Here is a 20,104-nt window from a genome sequence, read left to right on the forward strand (position 1 = left end):
ATTCTCTCCAAATTTCCAAGCAGGTAGTTTTCCTTTTCACAATAAACATTTCCACAGCCAGGGTGTGGAAGAAAAGGTTGTTGCCTTATCAGACAGCGCACGGCACCGGGTTTCACTCACTGCTGGTGAGGTATGCTGATGGTAAGCTTTCTGTTGACCCTGAGTTCTCACTGTTGGTGCTGGCCAAGCTCAACTTTCTCGTTTTCCCTTGTGGTTGATCAGATGCATTTGGAGATCCAGGACTCTCCTGAGAGGAAGGTATGTTCGAAGAGCTGTTCTCAAGGAACAGGGCACTGTGGTTGTGGATAGCATCGCCTGCAGGTTACAGAACACAGTAATAGGAAGAAAAATCAATGGGATGAACAACACGGCTTTGAAACTAGTGTCTCTTTGTGCACATTTCTTCATTTATTATTTTATAGTACAGAGCTAATGAGCGTTTTCCTGACTAGTATCAGATTTAATGACCATGGATAAAACTCTTCAGAGTGAGGATGACAGCATGAGACAGCACAACTAAATGGAGAAAGGACACCCTACTGCCATCAAAATGGCAGCTGGTACTTTTGGCTAAGATCTTCCAAACTGGGTAGTGATGTTTGGAAGCTATTTTACATCACAATAAACCCTATACTTTTTCAATTCATTCTCTGACAACAGCTACACAGCTCTGGGAGTCTGTGATACTTCTCTTGTTCTCTTCCTGACATGAGGAAAATGACTTCAGAAAGAGCGCCTTCAGCAAGCTTGTACACTGGTTTCTTCTTTTCCCTAATGGAACAGAATTCTCATTTATGCATGCCACTCTGACAGATGAGCTACAGGCCATGGCTAACACCTCTGCTTAGGAAAGAAAACACAGCCTTCCTTCTGAGGCGTTCTGAAACAGCTAAGAACAGAAAAGCATTACTGACAATTTTGCTTGAAGCCGCCTGCACATCCATTCTGTACCTTGGAAAGGCAGAACCTCAGTTGAGATACAGCAAAGTGCATATCAAAAGCAGCTGACACCTCTGTGGTGTTTTTTCAGAGAACAAATCTCTTGGAGAGATTAAAACAGTGAACGAAAGAAAAAGGAGACCCAGTTTGATGCACACAACACAAAAGCAAAGCAGATGACCCTTGATGATGCATTGCTCTATTTCTGAGCCTATTTCAGTCCCTTTCAGACAAACAACTGTAATTGCACTGTGTTATCTTTCATATGGTCTTGAGTAGGGGCCCATGTCATACAATTCTTTATGTAGGAGAGACCTGGAATAACTTTCTCTTCATCTTTTCCAGTCTTACCACCTCTCAGTGCCATGAATACTTCAATGGTGCACACAGGAGAACACAAGTTGTTGCTTTCAAGGACACCATTCCTTAAAAGCCTCACACTGGAAGCCTAAGTGTCTACAGATTATTAAAACTCGTAAAACATGTCACCATTAAATGAAAAGGAATAGCAGCACAGCTCTCTACAATCACCTCCCTTCCGAAAAGCAGACACGGCTAGAAAGCTTCTAGCTTGCTCTAACACAAACCTGGATATCTCAATTGCATGAGACACTACAAAGAGCTGCCCTGCAATTGAAACAAAGAAATAATTAAATTCTAACACTTGGTGATGGGTACGTAGTTTGGGACAGAACATGTTCAATTGTAGTTTCCATGGGAACACATGCTTTGAGTTTCCATTAAAGAAACTTCAATGCACTGTCCTTTCAAAGGAATCTTGTTGATGCCATGCTGCGGGGAAAGCTCTGCATGGCTACAGGAAAGCTTGCTGGAGGTGAAAAGAATGGAAGGATAATTTTATTATACTTTCCCTTGTCTCAGGCAAACTATTTAGACTCCAATACAGACAACTGACAAGAAAACACAGTGCTGCTTTCCTATTACCTAACTCACAAAATGAAGAAGTATTTTTCACTTTTTGTAGTGAAAGAAGCAGCACAAAGAAATAAAAGGTCTGATTCTACGTCATGCTAAGGCACCTGGTCCTTCTGACAACTAACCTCAAATCATGGGGCTTAAAATATCGCAGCAAATCATTGCACTGAAGAGGGTAGCAGAATCCAGACATAAGCAGTGAGCAGGAGGGAAGCTGCCAAACTGCACCCCATTAGGGGTCCCTCTGAATTAGAACCTTGACCAAACCATCAATCAACAGGGATTCCACAGAAGAAGGTGCAATTAATCCCACACGACAGCTGTATCTCCATGAAGTGCTCAGGACTGGCAGTGCTCTGATGTATTCTTTCTGCTTCCCCTTCCAAAAGATTCATTGAAATAAAAAGGTTGTGCTTTTAAGAGAAATTTTCCGCTTCTGAATTGTTGTTACTCTGTGGAAACAGTCCCAAATCGACTCTAATCTAATCCTTCCTCTCCCATTATAATTTTCCAAGAGGGTTCCAAGGGTTTTTCATTCCCACTGAAATGGAGATGGAGAGAGAAGTAAAAATAATAACTCTGCACAGAAGGGAAAACATGTTGTTGGCCAACAGATCTATTTGTCTTTTCCATATTATCGACTACCTTGAGACCAGCTTGGTAAGGGGTCTGGCGCCTTGAAACACGTTGTTTGTTTTGTAATACTGTTATTCTAAGCTTACTAATCCTTCTCTCTATGGAAAGATCAAATCAATAAAATGGAAGGCATTTTTAGCAGTTTTTTCTCTCCTATTTCCTGGACTACCTTTGTTTTAAAAGCTGCGGCCGCCTACCTTCAACTCTGTAGGTCAAGTCTTCACTGAATTGTAAAGGAGAACAGAGAGTACCAGTTAAACAGAATAAATACATGTCATACTATTCTTTCTAAAAGCCTTGTGCTAAACTTTAGACTTAGGGCAGTCTACTTGCATAATTCTTCTATTTAAATAACTGAAATGGATACTTTCCACTCAAAACAACCTTTTTCATGGCTCTGAGGGTCACTAAAGATTCTTATCATTTATCCTACTAATCTAAATTTACTATCGGGCTTGATAAGAAATTATTGAAGGCAGATCATTTTACAGAATATCATCTCGGATAATTATGATAGTTCCAGCCACTACAAAGGGGCGAAGTAACTTCCTCAAGGACACGCATTAACCATCTCCTGACAAAATTAACACCACTTTATTTTATGCATATACAATTCGAGAAGTATACTGTGCTTTTAGACCTTATTTTCTAGCTCTCCGTAACGAAGCAGATCAGTCAGAACAACCATAGTCTGGCCTGGTACCCTTGCACGTTCTCAATAAATAAAACATTGCAAGAGAAAAATTTGGCAATTATTTCAGCTGTGCTGCAAAGTAAAATGTGAGGCAGAAGCTCAAATCATTAAGAAGATTACGATTCTGCTACATCAAATGTCTAAAAAGTAGGATAGGTTGAAACCAGATGTTAATAATTAATACACAAAGACCACATTTTTAACCCCAAAGTAAATAAAATGCATCATGTCATAAGCAGCAAAGACAATTAAAAACGGAATTTAATCCCACACCGTCACAAAGCTAAGGCTCACTTATAATAGCTATGAAAGCACTTTGATTATGAAATGCCAACGAGGCAGCAGCTGAGAAAGCTACTGTTTAATAAAAGGTCAAGACAGTATGGCTTTCTCTGGGCTATAACATAACCTGAACTTTGTACCCTGCCCTTATAGTAAAAAAACCCACCAATTACTGAATCATATTTTCCTCTGAGCCATTATCTACTGCTATGTCTTCTGTCAGCACTGAGCATAGGAGAAAGAGAGATGGAGATAAACGTTTCCTCCACCTGCTCTGCACATCTGGCAGCGCTTTGCAGGCAGGTTCTTTTACTGTCACTTGTCTGTATATCACAGCAGCATGAGGGAAATATGCCCTAAAGAGGTGATTTCTGAAAAAGTGGGATTCATTTTATGATTCTTTCCATTCTATCCAATGCACAGGTCAAAGGTATCTCAGATATTAACCTTTGCTAATTCTTCCTTTTCTTTGTACATAATGTGTTGACTGTTCCGTACATTAAGAATACTGAATTTAAATCATGCCTCAAATTATTTTCTTTCATTAAGGTGTTCTATCAATAGCCTAATGCCATCACATCCACATCACGAATTTTATCACCAGGAGATACAGTGGCAAGTGAACAAGTAAGTGACAGAAATAGGAATAATTCTCTGTGCAGGTTAATTCTCTGTGCTGGTCAAAATCAAGCCTGGTAAGAGTTGGCCTTCATCACCACTCTTAATAGATCAATCCATCACAAACAAACAATATCCCGTTACTACAACGGAATGACCTCGGGGTCAGACTTAGTGATAAGTATTGATGCCTGCTGGATGCAAAAGGCAATTGTCTAGATAAACGCATGCCCTGCTCTTTAAGTACTAGCATTTAAGTCTTAGCTGCTTGCTGAATCTCAAAGGAAAAAGTAAATTTGATAAACTAAAAGCTTCAAGATAAACTCTATGCACAGAGCAGCTGGCTCCAAGAGCTCACTTTGATTGCCAAGAACGGAAAGACAGCTATAGAAATCCCGACCTCCCCCAGTTTTCCTCATCTTCTCCATCCTGTGTCATCACTGAACCTTTCCTATGAATCATATGGTGAAATTCTCTTCTAGCAGTTCATTTTTGCCACGTGTCTTCCAGATCAGGGCTTTTTTTCCACAAAGGCATCTATCAGGAATGTCAGGCAGACAAGAGAATCGCTCTTAGTTTAATCATCAGTTCTCATTTATGAGAACAGGAACACAGAATGAGACTGTTCAATGTCAAGAAACATTATCAGAAAAGGCTGTTTGGGGCAGTGCGTAATAATTAGAGGTCAGTTTAACTACATCTCATCAAAACTGATTAGTAAAGTGCCATTCTAGCAGACACCACGAATGCCCTCATTTTAAGAAATACTTTCACAAGCCCACGTATCAGAGAACAGAGAAAAAAAATTACACAGACACCAGAATTAATTTGTTGTGAATGAAGAATCTTAAATTCCAAAAGGATCTCAAAGCATTTGCATTTAAATGAGAGGATTTCACATTCAATGAAATACAACACAGCTTAGGTGTAATGCACAGCAATGATTTAACTCGGCACAGAGGTTTAAATACAGAACTACACCACGGAACACTTGCTGATCATTAGCACTTAGGAATTTTTATTTGCTAATACATCCAACAGTCAGGGTTTTCCAGATTCACATGCTCTGCAGCGGAATCTTCTGGCCCAGAGTCTTAGATGAACTCAAAAGGGACACAAGTTGTTCCCACATCACTTTCTGTTTCAAGAGTCACTTTATCTGAAGTGTGTATTTTAACACAATAAAACTGGTGAAATGCACCCACGCAATGTTTTCCATTTGACAAGCAGCCTACGACACAGAGCACATATTCCCTAGTTTGGACTATCACCTTAGCTATTTCTTAAGCCAATTCCTGAGGAAGCCGCATGTTTCAGTGAAGACAACTCCTAGAAACAAACCGTCTGCAACTCAATCAACTGTTGCTTTTCAAACATTGATTTAATTTCATTCAAACTGATTGGAATCCAACATACACAATATTTGAGCAGACAAAGCAAAGGAGTTGTGTGTATCCTACTGCACAGAACAGGTTGCCAATGACATGATTCTTCTAGCTCCAGCAAACAAAAAGCACTGCTATTTCGCTATATTAACTTCCAACCTTAAGCTCTGAATCCTGATAAGCCTTTTGCAAACCCCTGCTGAGGCTTGAATTCATGTCTGAATCTGTAGCAAAAAGAATAAATCTAATGTGCACGCATATACAGATACACACCCATCAACTCCTTTTATTTTGCATAATATAACTAATCAAGATCCTTCACACCTATATTTTACCTCATTTTCTACAAAGTTAAAATAGCACAATTCCTCCTACTAGCACCTTGCTCATCCACACCTTCTCTTTCCTCCTCACAAATCAGCCTATTTCTGTTTTTTCCTGGATTCAATCGTTTATTACCCAACACTGCTACTGTTTAGTAGCCAACCTAGGAAAAGAGCAATCAAAAGCTCAGTGCTCTGATTTGTCCTAGCAGATATCCATAACAAATCAACCATGAGCAACCAAGAGAATCAATATTTGAAGATCTAGCCAAAGGTCAACTAATTGTAAAAATAAAGTGTTTCAAATGATAGTCAGAGATGTGGAGGTGACACTTCAACTAAAGCGGTGGTACCACCTTCTAACCTCTCTTTAATACAACTGGTATCATAGAGTACAACAGGCAAGAAGAACAACGAAAATCAGCACTGTACCTAACTGGTGAGATCTTCCATCCCCAAGTGGGTATCTCTGGTACCGTGGGACACTGAAAGGAGGCAGGAGATGGAATCTTTTCTCCAGCAGTGGTTCAAGTCTGCAGGCAGAGGGGTCAGCGGAGTGAAAGAAACTGTACACCTGGCTGCAGGCTGGGCGGATCTGGCATACTTGGATGAGAATGAGACAGAAAAAGAGAATTCAGTATTGCCCCTTTATAATTTTCAAGGAGTCTATACAGAAACATGGTTAATGCGGTCTTCTGCAAAAGCTCCAGACTAGCATACATCTGGCCACAAGAAATGTAACTAAATTGTTTGTTATTTGATAAGTAAAGAACACTCACTGCAAAGGAGTTTACAGAGACATCACAATCTGAGATGCAGGCATGCAGCAGATGTGAAGACCAACCAGAGAAAGACAGAAATAAGGAATAATAAATCTAAAAATCTTGTAAATATATTATTAAGCATTGCAGCTATGACACTCAGCACTTCAAATATTTACCAGCAAAATGGTTTGATAGGCCTGCTACATCCAGAGGACTCAAATCTAGCTGACAGAAAGCACTGTGGTTGCTGAAGTCACTTTATGGAAGCTAACATATAGAAACGTACGGTCACACTGTAACAGCAAAGCAATGCTCGTGATTCTTGCTGAAGGTGTGCAGCTCCTGAGGTTTTGGGGCTGCAAGTATAAATACAAATCTGAAAATCACTGACTCAGCTCAAAAGGCATTTTTTTGACTAAACACACAGCACCAAAGCATCCCTTATACTCAGGTGGGCGACCACACGAGACTGCTAAGGTCTGTAAAACTGCCAGTGTAGTCACTTCTCACCAGTCCACCCTTCAATCACACTGAGTCTCGCCAGCAAAAGTAAATCAATTCATTACAGGCTCATTAAAGTTAGTACGGTTTGCAGAGTACTGCCACTATGTGTTTCAACAGTCAGGTTATTAACTACAAGAGTAAAGGAATAACTAAAGTATTTATAAAATACCTTTGGGAATGGGTGTGCTTCTCATGAACACCATGCAGGCAAGATGTTTTCAAACCCGCTGTGCTATACAATAAGCCCTAAAGGTTCTTTTGATAGGACTTCTATTTCCTTGTGGTGGCAATAAAAACCTGGTTATGTGTATGATATTTTTCCTAAGGAGACATGTTTGGTACAGCATTGTTTTCATGGACAAGCCAAACACATGCTTAACTGGAAACCCTGAAGAAAGATGTTAGTTTTAATATAAGGTGTCATGGAATATTCGATCTAATGGAGTCTATCATAAGTGACATAGTATCATAGCATAGTTTGGGTTGGAAGGGACCTTAAAGATCATCCAGTTCCAACCCCCCTGCCATGGGCAGGGACATCCCACTGGCTCAGGCTGCCCAAGGCCCATCCAACCTGGCCTTGAACACCTCCAGGGATAGGGCATCTGCAACTTCCCTGGGCAACCTGGGCCAGTGTCTCCCCACTCTCATGGTGAAGAAATTCTTCCTAATGTCCAGTCTAAATCTGCCCCTCTCCAGTTTGTACCCATTCCCCCTCGTCCTATCCCCACAAGCCTTTATGAACAGCCCCTCTCCAGCTTTCCTGTAGCCCCTTCAGGTACTGGAAGGTTGCTGTAAGATCTCCTCTGAGCCTTCTCTTCTCCAGGATGAACAAGCCCAACACTCTCAGCCTATCTTTGTAGCAAAGGTGCTCCGATCATCTTTGTAGCCTCCTCAGGACCCATCCCAACAGCTCCATCTCCTTCTTATGGTGAGCATTCCAGAACTGGACACACTATTCCAGATGAGGTCTCACAAGAGAGGAATAGAGGAGCAGAATCCCCTCCCTCGCCCTGCTGGCCACGCTGCATTGGATGCAGCCCAGGACACAGTTGGCCTTCTGGGCTGCGAGTGCATGTTGCTGGATCATTTTGAGCTTCTCATTGACCAGCACCCCAAGTCCTCCCCCAAGTCAGAAAAATACTTTATTTTGTTCTGTTCTATATGCATGTTTGTTCTACAAAGGCTCCAGCACAGGCACACAATGTTTTCTTCTCAAACTAGTTAAGGCAATTAATAATTTATCATAGCAAAATCCTTCTTAAGATACTTGGCATACAATGATGAATCACATCCATGGGGACTACTTCATTGCATGTGCTCCGTGCCAAACTGTCTAGGAGACTTATCTTCATGTCACGAAGGTGTCAATATTCATAGTCTCTCAAGAAAACCTCTGGGACACATCTTCCAATAAGAATATAACCACATATGATCCAGTTCTGCCAAACCACAAACTTTTTTCTTCATTGGACATGCAGTGTGCACTGTATTTTGTACTCACTGATTCATTCTGAGGATAGTGCAGCAGGATTTTTGTGACACAAAGCAAACAATGTGGGTGTCTTTGGGGTATTAAGTGAAGCTTTGTAGTTTACTCCCCCCTCCGACCAAGCTCTCTCTGTAGAACATTTTAAGATTGATATCAGTGGCAATTACCAAGTTTCTAGTTGCAGCATAACCCAAACCTACTTTTGATGTCTGTTGTATGTTCATTTTTCTAGAAAGAAAATTGTGCATTAATCAGCATTAATCAGCACACCCAGTAGCAGATGAAAAGAAAGTATGAGATAATAAGACTGCTTGCTGAGGAGACGAGAGTATCTTTTCCCTTGCCCACTATCAATTAAATAGGAGCTTTGTGCCACTTTTGTTCTTTTCCCACCATTATATGCAAAAAACATGGCCCGTGAGATTCTTTGGTGAAGTGCCTTTCCACAGTTCTCTAGGAACCAATATCAAATTCTCTTTTTTCTAAACACATTCTCCAAGTAGGGTACAAAATGCACCCATCAGTTTATTGTGCTATGAAAACTGAGTAAATCCTCCCATGTATTCCAATTAATTGCAGAATTAACAGAGAAGAAGATGGGAAACACCAGGAAGACTGCAAAGATCCAGGACTATTTCTGACAGCTTTCTTCAAGGTCTATTTTGTTCTTAGTATTTGTCAGAAAAAAATGGAAACAGGTCACCTGCATGAGAGCATTTAAGCATAGCAGAAATCAACTCTTTGCAAGGGAAGTGTAAGTCTCCTGCAGAGGCCAATTAGTGTGAAATACATTCTCTGAGGTAAAGCATTGCACTGTGTTATAATTAAAACCATATTTTGTCAAGCCTATAACTTTGATGTATGTATTTAGGGATCTAGTGCTTCAAAAGTAAGAACAGTAAGCTGGGTATTATTCTGCTAAACTAGAACTTCCTTCCTTGGTTTAGTCTCTTTTTCTCATCATGCTTAATATCAACTGTCAGAGCCAAACACAAAGAAAGTGCTTAATGTAATTAAATCAGTCGCCTAATTGCACCTTCTAATACTCTTGTACAGAAACTTTTTCTGTATCCACACAGAAGGCAGACAGAGTCCAAGAAAGCCAGGAACACAAAAAGCAGGGTTAGGAAAACTGTCAGCATAGGGCAAACTATGCTATTTAGAGGCAGCAAGAAAGCATGTCCTCTGAGTTATCAGCTGTTTTCAAACCCCTCTTGGCAAAGGAATATAGCACGTTGTGTTCCAAAGGAGACTACTTCCGACTATGGTGGCATTTAGCAGTATTACTTCCCAAGCTGATCATTGAGAGCAAGTGCAAAACACCCCAGCGCTCCAACTATCCAAAGGTAGGACAGTGCCACTTTGTGGATGTAACTAAACGCTCAGGATATATTCAGAACTCTAAACAACACTGGCATTTTCATGGGGTAGCAAGTCTCTTCCAAGAAAAATCGGCACACCGAGAGTGGAAGAATCTGGCACAACCCCCCAGATGATCAGTATTTTAGAAAATAAGAACTAAGAGTAGACAGTGGGAGAACCACAGAAGAGTGCCAGAGGATAACCAGAAAACCGTCAAAGCAGCACTAAGGGATCAAGAGAATGTTTGACAGAAGAGAATTAAAAAACATTTTGCAAGGAAATAAAAAATTGAAGTAAAGATCTGGTTTTAGCCACACTCTTATTGCTGCAAAATAAATATTCATAAAGTAAAACACTAGAAAAGGCATCTGTTCTGCAGACAGAACAGGCAAGCCTCCAGTTATCATTTTCTTCCCTTTTATTTTAAAAACTGACTCTAACGAAACAAATAAATCAAAACAACCTGAATTTTATTTCTCACATTTCCAGGTAGCTTTATACCTATCATTTCAGTAAAAAGGGCACCTGACTCTTCCCACCCAACTTCCAAATGTCTACACGACAGGATTCAATTTGTCTGTTTTCCTCTCAACCGTGCCATAATTATCACTTCAAAATGGGATTCTCTTATCAAATGTACCTCTGAAAACTAATGATGCTTCAAGTAGACTCCGCTCACCTTGGAATGTGTTTGAAATGTGGGTCAGTTCAGCTGCTCTCAAAGCATGCTTCCTGCAGGATACCAGAGGGAGGATGGAAATGAGAGCTAATTTAAAGAAAATAGCTTAAAATACTAGTAATTCATATGAAATTTTCCTGTCCGAGTGTCGTGAGGGTACCAGAGCTGAGATGAGGTCAAAAAAGGACTATTGGGTAAAGAGTTTAGAAACATACAGTCTCAGTCCAGTGAAGCATTTAAGCCTTGAAATTTGCCATCCATCTCTACCTAATCCAAATTCTTTATGGTTATCTCATTCAACCACTATAAATTTAAATATGAGAAGGGAATTTTGATCTGTGCACAGATTTGCCACCAAAATATTATAGAAGGACTCTGAATCTGTGTTTGCTCTTTGTTTCCCAATATCTAAAGGTAAACATGTAATTGTATGGTACATCGATTTCTTCCAAATTAGTAACAGGAACAATTGCTGTGCTTTAGATTCCTGTAGCAAGTGGAAAGCTGCAGAACAGACACATCATATCTTTTTTAGAGAGAGTTTTACTGCCTCTAAGCCATGTCTCAGCCATTCTGCTAAACGAAGCCATCAGACATTGTGTTTTCTCTTCACTGATGCATTCTCATCAATAAATGGCAATAAATACAGTGATCAGAGTCATGGAAACCTTCAGAAATTCCCTTCTTACCAGCCAGGGCAAAGCTGTCCCTTTTTCCTTCTCTTGCCTTGCAGTGATAACGAGGAGTTTCAAGTTCTAAACAGCATTATGGCCTCATGCAAAACATGCTTAAAATGCAGTAAGTTACTTTGTGTTTTTTTAAATTGCCATCTTGAGACAAATTCCAGAAAAACCTCCTTTGCGCTTTTTCTTGGATTTCAGATAGGGAAAGGTTATGACCAACTTGCAGAGCTTCTCCCATCCCAGTGATCCTACTCCACAATAGAAGGTTTCAGGAAGGAACCTCTCAAATCCGCAAATCCAACATTACTTCTAAAGGTTGTACTTCTGTGGCCAAAAATGACTTTCGAATGTACTTGTCACACTTTCGAACACAGAAATGCTTTCATATGCAGCAGAGCATTTAAGGGAAGACTTTCAGATCGCACAAAGAATTACACACAAAATCTGTGTCACTTCAGAGCAATCCCCCATGCAGAAACCACAACTCCATGAAATGTTCACACATTTTTCAATCCATGTGTACACTCCCGTGAAGTGAAGTGTGCATTTCATCTGTGCTTATCGGGACTGTCGGGAGCGCTCATCACACACGGTCACTACACGAAAAGCCGTGTCCGTGTGTGCCACTGCAACACCTTCATACCAAATGCCGCCCAGATTTTCTACTTACTGTGCAGTAATTGATATCTGCTCACCAGCATTTGTCCTCAAAGACTCTATAAAGGTATCTAATGAAACAGATGCAAGCTCTATTCCATATGTGATGCCAGAGTAAATGGCATCCATTAAATGGGAACCACGACACCTCGCAAAAATACAAGTTCTAGCTCAAAGGATTTGAATCCATGAACACAAATTAATATGAAAAAACTGAAAGAGGGGAGATTCAGGTGAGATGTTAGGAAGAAATTTTTTAATGCAAGGGTGGGGAGGCACTGGAACAGGTTGGCCAGAGCCGTCGTGGCTGCCCCATCCCTGGAGGTGTTCCAGGCCAGGTTGGATGGGGCTTGGAGCCCCTGATCCAGTGGGAGGTGTCCCTGCCCATGGCAGGGGGATCGGAAGTGGACAACCTTGAAGTTCCCTTCCAACCCAAATCTTTCTATGATTCTATGAATTCCTACAAAATAACCCCTCAACTCCCTGCCCCAAATCCCACAGCAAGCTCCCCACCATCCTCAGAGGGAAGTTTTGCTCATGTAAAGAAATTCCTAAGACAGAAACCCAAATTGCAGTGCAGTTTTCAAAGCCAGCCATCACCTATGTCATTTTTGATCATTTCTCTGACAGCATTCTTGTAAACCCACAGAACATGCTAAAAAACCCTACCACATTTCTAAAGGGTGCAAACGACATAGGTTTGGTCATTTTTTAATTATGGCAGGTAAAGTAATTTTCAGTTTATATTACACTCCACTTTATTCTTGCAATCAAATCTGACTTTGAAATCTCAGTCAAACTCAAAAGTCTATAAAATTAGAAGAAAAAAAACTGGCAGTCCTGAATTGTTGTCTCCTCTCACCATTGCAACTGATTTTTCTCCCTCACCTGATGAACGAACATCCCATTTCCCATGAGGATACTGTGCTATCCAAACCTCATAAAATGTAAAGAGGCAAAATGCACCCTGAATTTTGATAAGTAAAGTAAATTCTTACTTTAACTGAAAAACTGATAAAATCCAGATGTGTTTGGAAATAAAAGAACAAATCCCATATGTGCCTGATCAGCAGGATCTGTTACCAGAAAGGGAAAAATGCCTCACAACCAACACACCTGGGGGCCAGATTTACCCATGAAACCAGACGTGAACAAGATGTAACGCTGAACCAAGCACAGATGTTATTTTTGGCATCTTTTTCAAGGACCGATCCTTGGTGAGTAAAAAGCTTCATGTTGTGTGACGTGGAATATAGAATTGACAGTGGAGCAGAAGAGACGCGTGAGCAGTGACACCTCTAGAACAACCCTCAGGACCTACCTACACTATCAATCTCATCTTTTAGAGCAAGAAACTTACCTCACTCCCCAATATTTTGCTAGGCTCCTTCATTTAACTATTTCATAGAGAGTCTCCTGTTTATAGAAGTCATTAAGCAGCCTGTATTGTAACCCCAGAAAGCGCTTACCATCCAGGCCAGGTAGAACAGTGCTCCTCATGGCCAGCACCAAACCAAGCGGCGATCCAAAGAGGAAGAAATCAGACACTTCGAATTCAAATCGGCCCAGGTTTACTTCTGAGAGACTGGAATTCACAGGAGAAAAGTCTGCACCATCTTTCAACACACTTGAGTGGATGCTGAGCAAAGAAAATGCACTGATTCAACAATAATGCAGAGGGCATCCAGAGAAAAAAAATCCATTTTCAAAACAGGCTGCTTAGAAAGCTTTGGCATCTGTATCTAGATCCCAGCAATATGCCTTAAACTGTGAACAGATATTGCAGTATAGCAGCCACTTGTCATGATTTCCAGTGCAGCTATTCAGTAAATTTACTCCCTTTGACATGCATAAGTTTTCTACAGTTACTCTACAGAATGTTTAGTGGTAAGTTACGCAACCGCTCTGCAGGTTGATGTTTGCCTCCCCTCCCTCCCTTTAGCAGTACCAATGTGTGTAAGCTTATTCTGAAACCTCCGCTACAAATGTTAACCTCCTCAAGCTCTATAATGGTAATGGTATTAAAAGGTTACAGTCATAAAGTATAGCACATGGGTACATAAAAAGCGTAGCTCTTATCCATTTCCTGAGCTAGGAACCAGAATTTCACTACTTTTCAACTATTTACTGCAGGTTAAAATTAGAGATGCTTATAAACAGCTTTTAATCTTCTAAGAGATTGAAACACTTTCATTTACTTTGCATGCCTTACATGCAGGAGCTAAATACAGATCACCTGTTCTTCACTGACAATGACTTGCACTCATTTAGTTCTGCTGGAGATGAATTAACTACATTCAGAAGCAAAAAGGTAGCATATGCACCTGCCGCGCAGTCATGAGACAACAGAGCAGAACCTGCCTCCAGACCCTCACTGAGAGATGCTGACCACATTGACTTCAACCAGAGCTGTATCTGAAGCCCTCATGAGTTATCCATATAATACACTCTGCACTGGTGGCCAAACATGGATCAGAACCCAGAAATGCTGAAGACTGGTCCCAAATCAGACCAAGGCACTCTCTTTCAACCCAAGAACCCAGTGATATTCTCAATTTATAACCTTATGTAATGAACAGAAACTCCAGAGACCAAGCCTACAGCCCCTTTAGGGTAGAAATGAATAAAGACAACAATTAAATCCATCACTGGCACAGCATTTAGGAGTTAACTCTCCATGCCAAAAGCACTTGGACAAAAAGCACAAGCTGACAGACAACCACAGTGTGCAGGACAAGGCCATTTCTGTATGAAAGAACCATCCTTGGAACCTCATTACTCACACCGACACAGCACCTCTTAACTGCAGTAAGGGGGTGGGGAGAACAAAGCTTTAATAACCTTACACACATCTCACAGGCAGGAAACCAAAGGCTTAGAATCTCCCTCTATGCATAGGGCAGGTCAGGTCAGGGAATGACATCGTTTGGTGTCCGTGTGTCCCACCCCCTTCTTACCTTACCAACAATTTTTTTCTGCCATCTTTAGCCTGTGTTCTCCAACTATTCCTCAATAACTCACCAACAGCCTAAAGTTTGAGGAGTCTGAAATGTGGATGGAAGATAACACTTTTCTATCTGCTTATTTAAGTACAGCCACATGTAAAGGTTTCAGTTTAAAAACAGATACATAGGACATGAGAAAAGGCTTGGAAGAAAACTGTCATCTTTGTCTTTCAATTATCCTGATATCCCTCAAGTCTGAAGTGCTTTACACAAGCCAACACCATGTTTTAAACATAACAAACTACTCCTCCTATACAAGACCTAAAAGTGACTGACTAAAAAAAATTCTACCTGCTTTCAGTCACAGATAAACCAAACCCAACCATTCTGCCTTAGAGGGAAGATACTTCACAACAAGCCGACATCAAGAAAACCCGATCATTCGAAAATAAAAGCAGAATAGTCAACAAAAGCAAAGCTAAGTATGTTCAGTCAAAGCAAGATAATAAAATTACCTTAAACTGCTACTAACAAAACTGCCAGACTTGAAGTGAGGCACGGTAGTAAGTCTGCACTACGCTCAACCGCAGCAGAACTGAAACTTCAATATATAATAAGACTTCTCCCTCTGCATTACTCTCAACGAAATAAAGGACATAAGATGATGGGTGGAGGAAAAAAAGTGCAGAGCATTCAGATGAATAAAAAAAACCCCAAAAGCTCAGAACAGGCAGAAACAATGAGACAGAGGGAATGCTTATCTTCCCATCAAATCTGTATTTTAAAGGTTTCCTAGGATCTAGGAAAGCTAATTACATTAACTCTCCTCCCCCAACCTCCTCCTCATTAAAGCCAAATGTTTATATAGGGTTTTTTTTTCATTTTCAAGCTGATCTGAACAGCTCATAGACAACCAATAGGAACACCTAAAGCAATTATTTCACTCTTTACAGAGTAACAGAAAGCCCGTAAGGGAAGTCAGAGGGATCTTTAGAAAGAAAAACCTAAGAGAAACTTAGAAACACAAAGCATTCATTCATCTTCATTTGTGTGGGCTGCACTGAAGACATGGAACTATTTGCATTGCTTTGCATATTCAAAACTCTCACAACTGAACGAAGATTAAATAAAAAGCTCTCCACACATAAGTTCATACTAGACTCGCTGTATCTATGGTTTAATTTGAGGGGTACACAGGGACTTAAAGCAAACCACAAACAATAACAATGATTCCATTGCTCTGGTGCTGACAGGCTCCACTCAATGGCAAGCCTATTTCTTTCACTCAGTCATCAAACACTAGTTACCTAGACAGGAAAGCATGATGTTGGGTTATAGTATCACAGTCATAGGTGGATGAGTCACTCTGTTTCCTAGGCAACGGCTGCCTTGGCTTCTCATCCTCCATGATTCCCGAGATGTCACTATTGCTTTTGCTCAGGCGTTTGCTGCCACCCAGACTGGAGTCCTCAGCTAAGAGGGGATTATCCTTCAGAGAATGAACAGAGCAAAAGGAAGATTTAGACAGTGACCAAAATATGACAGAACTCATATGAAATGGCTGCATTTACACACTTGACCTCACTTTATCCAAGAAAGGGTGGAAGGGGTTAGACATTCTCCCTGCAGTAGAAGATAAGGAAAGTGATGAAGACTAAATTTCCCTGTGAGACATATAGCCTAAAAGCTGGAAGGACAATCGGGAATTCTAGCGGGGGAAGGAGGAATAACACAAAAGCTTTACCCCTCATGACTTCATCACTCTTAGAGAACTATACATATCAGAAGGGGTCTTACCTGAGTGCACAAAATGCCCATTATAACATTAATAGTCTTGCTCATCTTGTTCCATGGATGCAGGACCTGATTTTTTTAAGAATGCGAACTTCTGCGGGATGCAAGAGGAGACCAGTGGTACCATATCTTTAAGGTACCCCTTAAAATAGGAAATAGATTTATTTATTGTTCATTCTCTCCAGCATATCTGCAGCTTATATCCTCCCTGACATATCCATACTACCCCCAGACTTTTATTCCTGCATCCATTTCAGAAGCAAATGCAAATGCTGCTTTTCAAAACAAAACACCACTGGACTGAATGCCTCCCATTCACGCGGGGATCTGGGTGCAGGAGGCACGCAATGTCTGGTTCTTTCTAACAACTGTGTCATCCAATTCTGTGTAATTCTCCTATTCAGATGAACAAAATAAGAGAGAGTGAAAATTCCTGACATCTAGTTTTACAAAACTTCAAAGATAAGAACATCAACAAGGCCCATTTGAAGAACAGATAACGTTAAAACTCTTCTAATAAATGGTTTTCATCTATATTCTATTAACTCATACAATGCCATACCAGGATTCAGGGAATGACATGATACAACTAGCATTAGCTTCTAAATAACTTGCAGAAGATTAGTTTAGGACGAGCATGTTCACAGACAATTATTCCTGCGATGATACAATCAATAAACTTAACATGCATGTAGGAGTCTCCCCCTGCATTTCACAGTAATGTTGCAAAATCCACATCATGCCAACTTTCATATTAAAGTGTAAGATTTAGGACCTTGCTTGGCATAAAACTGATGTATCTGGAATGTTACAAGTAAGCCTCACTTCTTGTCATTGTTGCTGTTAATGACTCTTTCACAGGGCCAGGTAGAGATGAGGGCTCCTGCTGTGCGTTGGCAGCTACTGCTGCCGCTTTGTGTGCTAAAGTGATGTCAAACCAAAATAAAGTCTCCATCTGAAATACGTGCTTCCACTCAGTTCAAGCCAGAACCACCTATGGGCCCTACTTGTATCTATTTTAAGCTGCCCAGGGAAGTGGTGGACTCTCCATCCTTGGAAGGGTTCAAAAAAATATGTAAATGTGGCACTTCAGGACATGGTTTAGCAGGCATGGTGGGGTTGGGGTGATGGTTGGACTGGATGATCTTAGAGGTCTTTTCCAACCTTAGTTATTTTTTGATTCTATGAAAATCCTGGTGACATTTCTTCTCAGGAAGAAGACTGGCACAGAGTTGAGAGTAAGGTGTACAGTTGACAGCAACGTAACATCAAACACTTTTTTCTAGTTATATATTTCTCCATAGTATTTAAAAACTAGCTTGTGTCACCACAGAACTAGCCCAAAAGAGATGTTATTAATGGAAGTTAATATCTTCATCCCTGAGAGCTGGCAACAATTCACCATTGTCCTTTAAGGTTCAATAACAGGCTCTCCTCACCGGAGGTACGTTCTTCTCCTGTGTCATAAAACAATCTCAGACAGATCAAATTTTGCAGGAGCTTTACAGTCTTGGAACAAGAGGGAAAAGCATTAAGCTCTCCCTTCTGCACTGCTATGCTTAAGGTTAGCCGAGCATTTCAGTTGTGTCTGTTGGCTTACTGGGCACAGTGTTTCTGTCAGAGACACAGCAGAACACTAGCTGCTCTAGAGCAAAAACCATTACCTAAAGCGAGTTAACGGGATGTGGCACGCTTTATTGCAAGGCAGAAGAAAGCCTTTGTTGTGTTTAGTTAAAATTAACACATTTTGAACTTCAAAAAACTATGAGAAAACTCAGGTTTTCCAGAGCATACATGCCACGGGCAGTCCAATGAAGGAAGAAAAAAAGCAGTTTTAGAAGGATGAGGGATTAGATCTCTGTGAGATGACCTTAGGGAAGGTCATTGGGAAATTCACTACGCATTGTACAAGAGAGTAGGATTCAAAGTTGTTCTTTCTCTTGTTGCATCCAACCTTCTCCTCACGCTTCTTCACATTTTCTCCACCACCGCTCCCTGTACCTTGTCTTCTTGGACATCGGATTATGCCACTGCCTTACACTGTTGAAGTGTCACTGGAGCACTTGTCACAATTCATAACAGCAAACGCCCCAAGTGAAAATAGACTTTATCATGGTCAGTACTTTTAAGCTACTTACAAAGAGTGTAAAATGTAGCTAAGCAAAACAGAGGATGTGAGAAAGAGTACAAGGTTTATAGAAGACTGAGGCATGATAGATCAAAAGACTTGGCCAAAGTCACACAGACAGGCTACGGAAAACATGCTAATTGAATGTATTTCTCTGAAGCTGCAGATCAAACAAGTTCATAGGACAGGTATTTCCCATAATCTCCCTCACTACCGGACCACATAAGCAGCCCTGTGCACATGGGGTGAGATTTCATGTCAAGAAGAGATGCTGAAGAACCAAATCCGTTCTCCAGAATGATGCAGATGAGTTGCAGGAAAATGAAACCAAGATAAAAGCAGTGTTTGATCTATGAGATGAACCTTCCCACATTGTTCCACCTACATTCAATAGCCAAGAGAACCTTCGGGCTTCTGTGAGAAGGAAGTGTTCATATTGCTGAGAACAGAGAACCCAGGAACTAAGTTAGCTGACTTTTATTCCCTGAACAATCAATTCATGCAATAGTCCCTTGGGGACTGAACGGGGACCAAATTAATTTTACATGTTACTGAATAGCCATTCAATATGGAAAGCCTCACAACCATTTCAGAGAGACAGAAAGTTATTTGGTGAGTAGAACAATCACCAAGAAATTAATTTCTCTAAGCCACCTGGGCCTTCTCTGCATCTGAAAGGTGAAGATTACATCAGATACTAAGAGCATGTCAAAACACCTGCACAGTGTGGCATGGTGAAGAGAAAGTATGTAATTTTAGTAGTCTGATAAATTAAAAAAAAAAAAAAAGTCTTGTTAAAAAAAACCCCTATTTAAACCTATTAAAAAATCCCAATCAAACTGGCCAGATTTTAATCTTGCTGGTTTGAGATTTAGCTTCATTTAGGTTTGCCTTTATGACATTCTTGCATACGGCAAAACAGGCTGAGCCAATTCAGCAGTTACATTAGCCAGATCAGGGAGTGAGAAATAGTACCAAAAAATACACTAAACCACTTATAAAGATGTTAGGCAACACATAAGAAGAAGGTTGAGGAATCAGTATAGAGACTAGTTGCTGCATTTTAAACAGTTAAAAATCTCGTTTGCCACTACTACAAGCTCTTTCAATTCCTCCATGTGCCACAATTAAAATCTCATCTGCAGTAAAACAGTATCAATACTGGGATTTGAATCAGTCCAATTTTATTTAGCTGTGATCCATGTGAAGCAAATTGTCAACTCTCTCCATTCATTGTAAGGAAGAGTTGTCTACTTCTACATTCTGAGTATTTTAGCTGTTGC

At 40.5% G+C, this 20,104-nt stretch overlaps 1 protein-coding gene across 7 annotated transcripts in view; it reads right to left on the reverse strand.

Moving 5' to 3' along the window:
- Window positions 1–20,104, reverse strand: part of PITPNM3 (PITPNM family member 3) — a 120,938-nt gene that overhangs the window by 12,955 nt on the left and 87,879 nt on the right. For 6 of the 7 annotated variants that reach the window (XM_054084904.1, XM_054084899.1, XM_054084898.1 and 3 more), the window contains 4 exons: window positions 16,207–16,388; window positions 13,424–13,593; window positions 6,246–6,416; window positions 121–315 (listed from right to left, as the gene is read on the reverse strand). In XM_054084904.1, the coding sequence (XP_053940879.1) occupies window positions 121–315; window positions 6,246–6,416; window positions 13,424–13,593; window positions 16,207–16,388 (718 nt within the window). The remainder of the gene's footprint in view (window positions 1–120; window positions 316–6,245; window positions 6,417–13,423; window positions 13,594–16,206; window positions 16,389–20,104) is intronic. The other variant, XM_054084900.1, reaches the window with a different exon arrangement.

The sequence above is a fragment of the Cuculus canorus genome, chromosome 20 (assembly GCF_017976375.1).
Source record: "Cuculus canorus isolate bCucCan1 chromosome 20, bCucCan1.pri, whole genome shotgun sequence".
Classification (NCBI taxonomy): domain Eukaryota; kingdom Metazoa; phylum Chordata; class Aves; order Cuculiformes; family Cuculidae; genus Cuculus; species Cuculus canorus.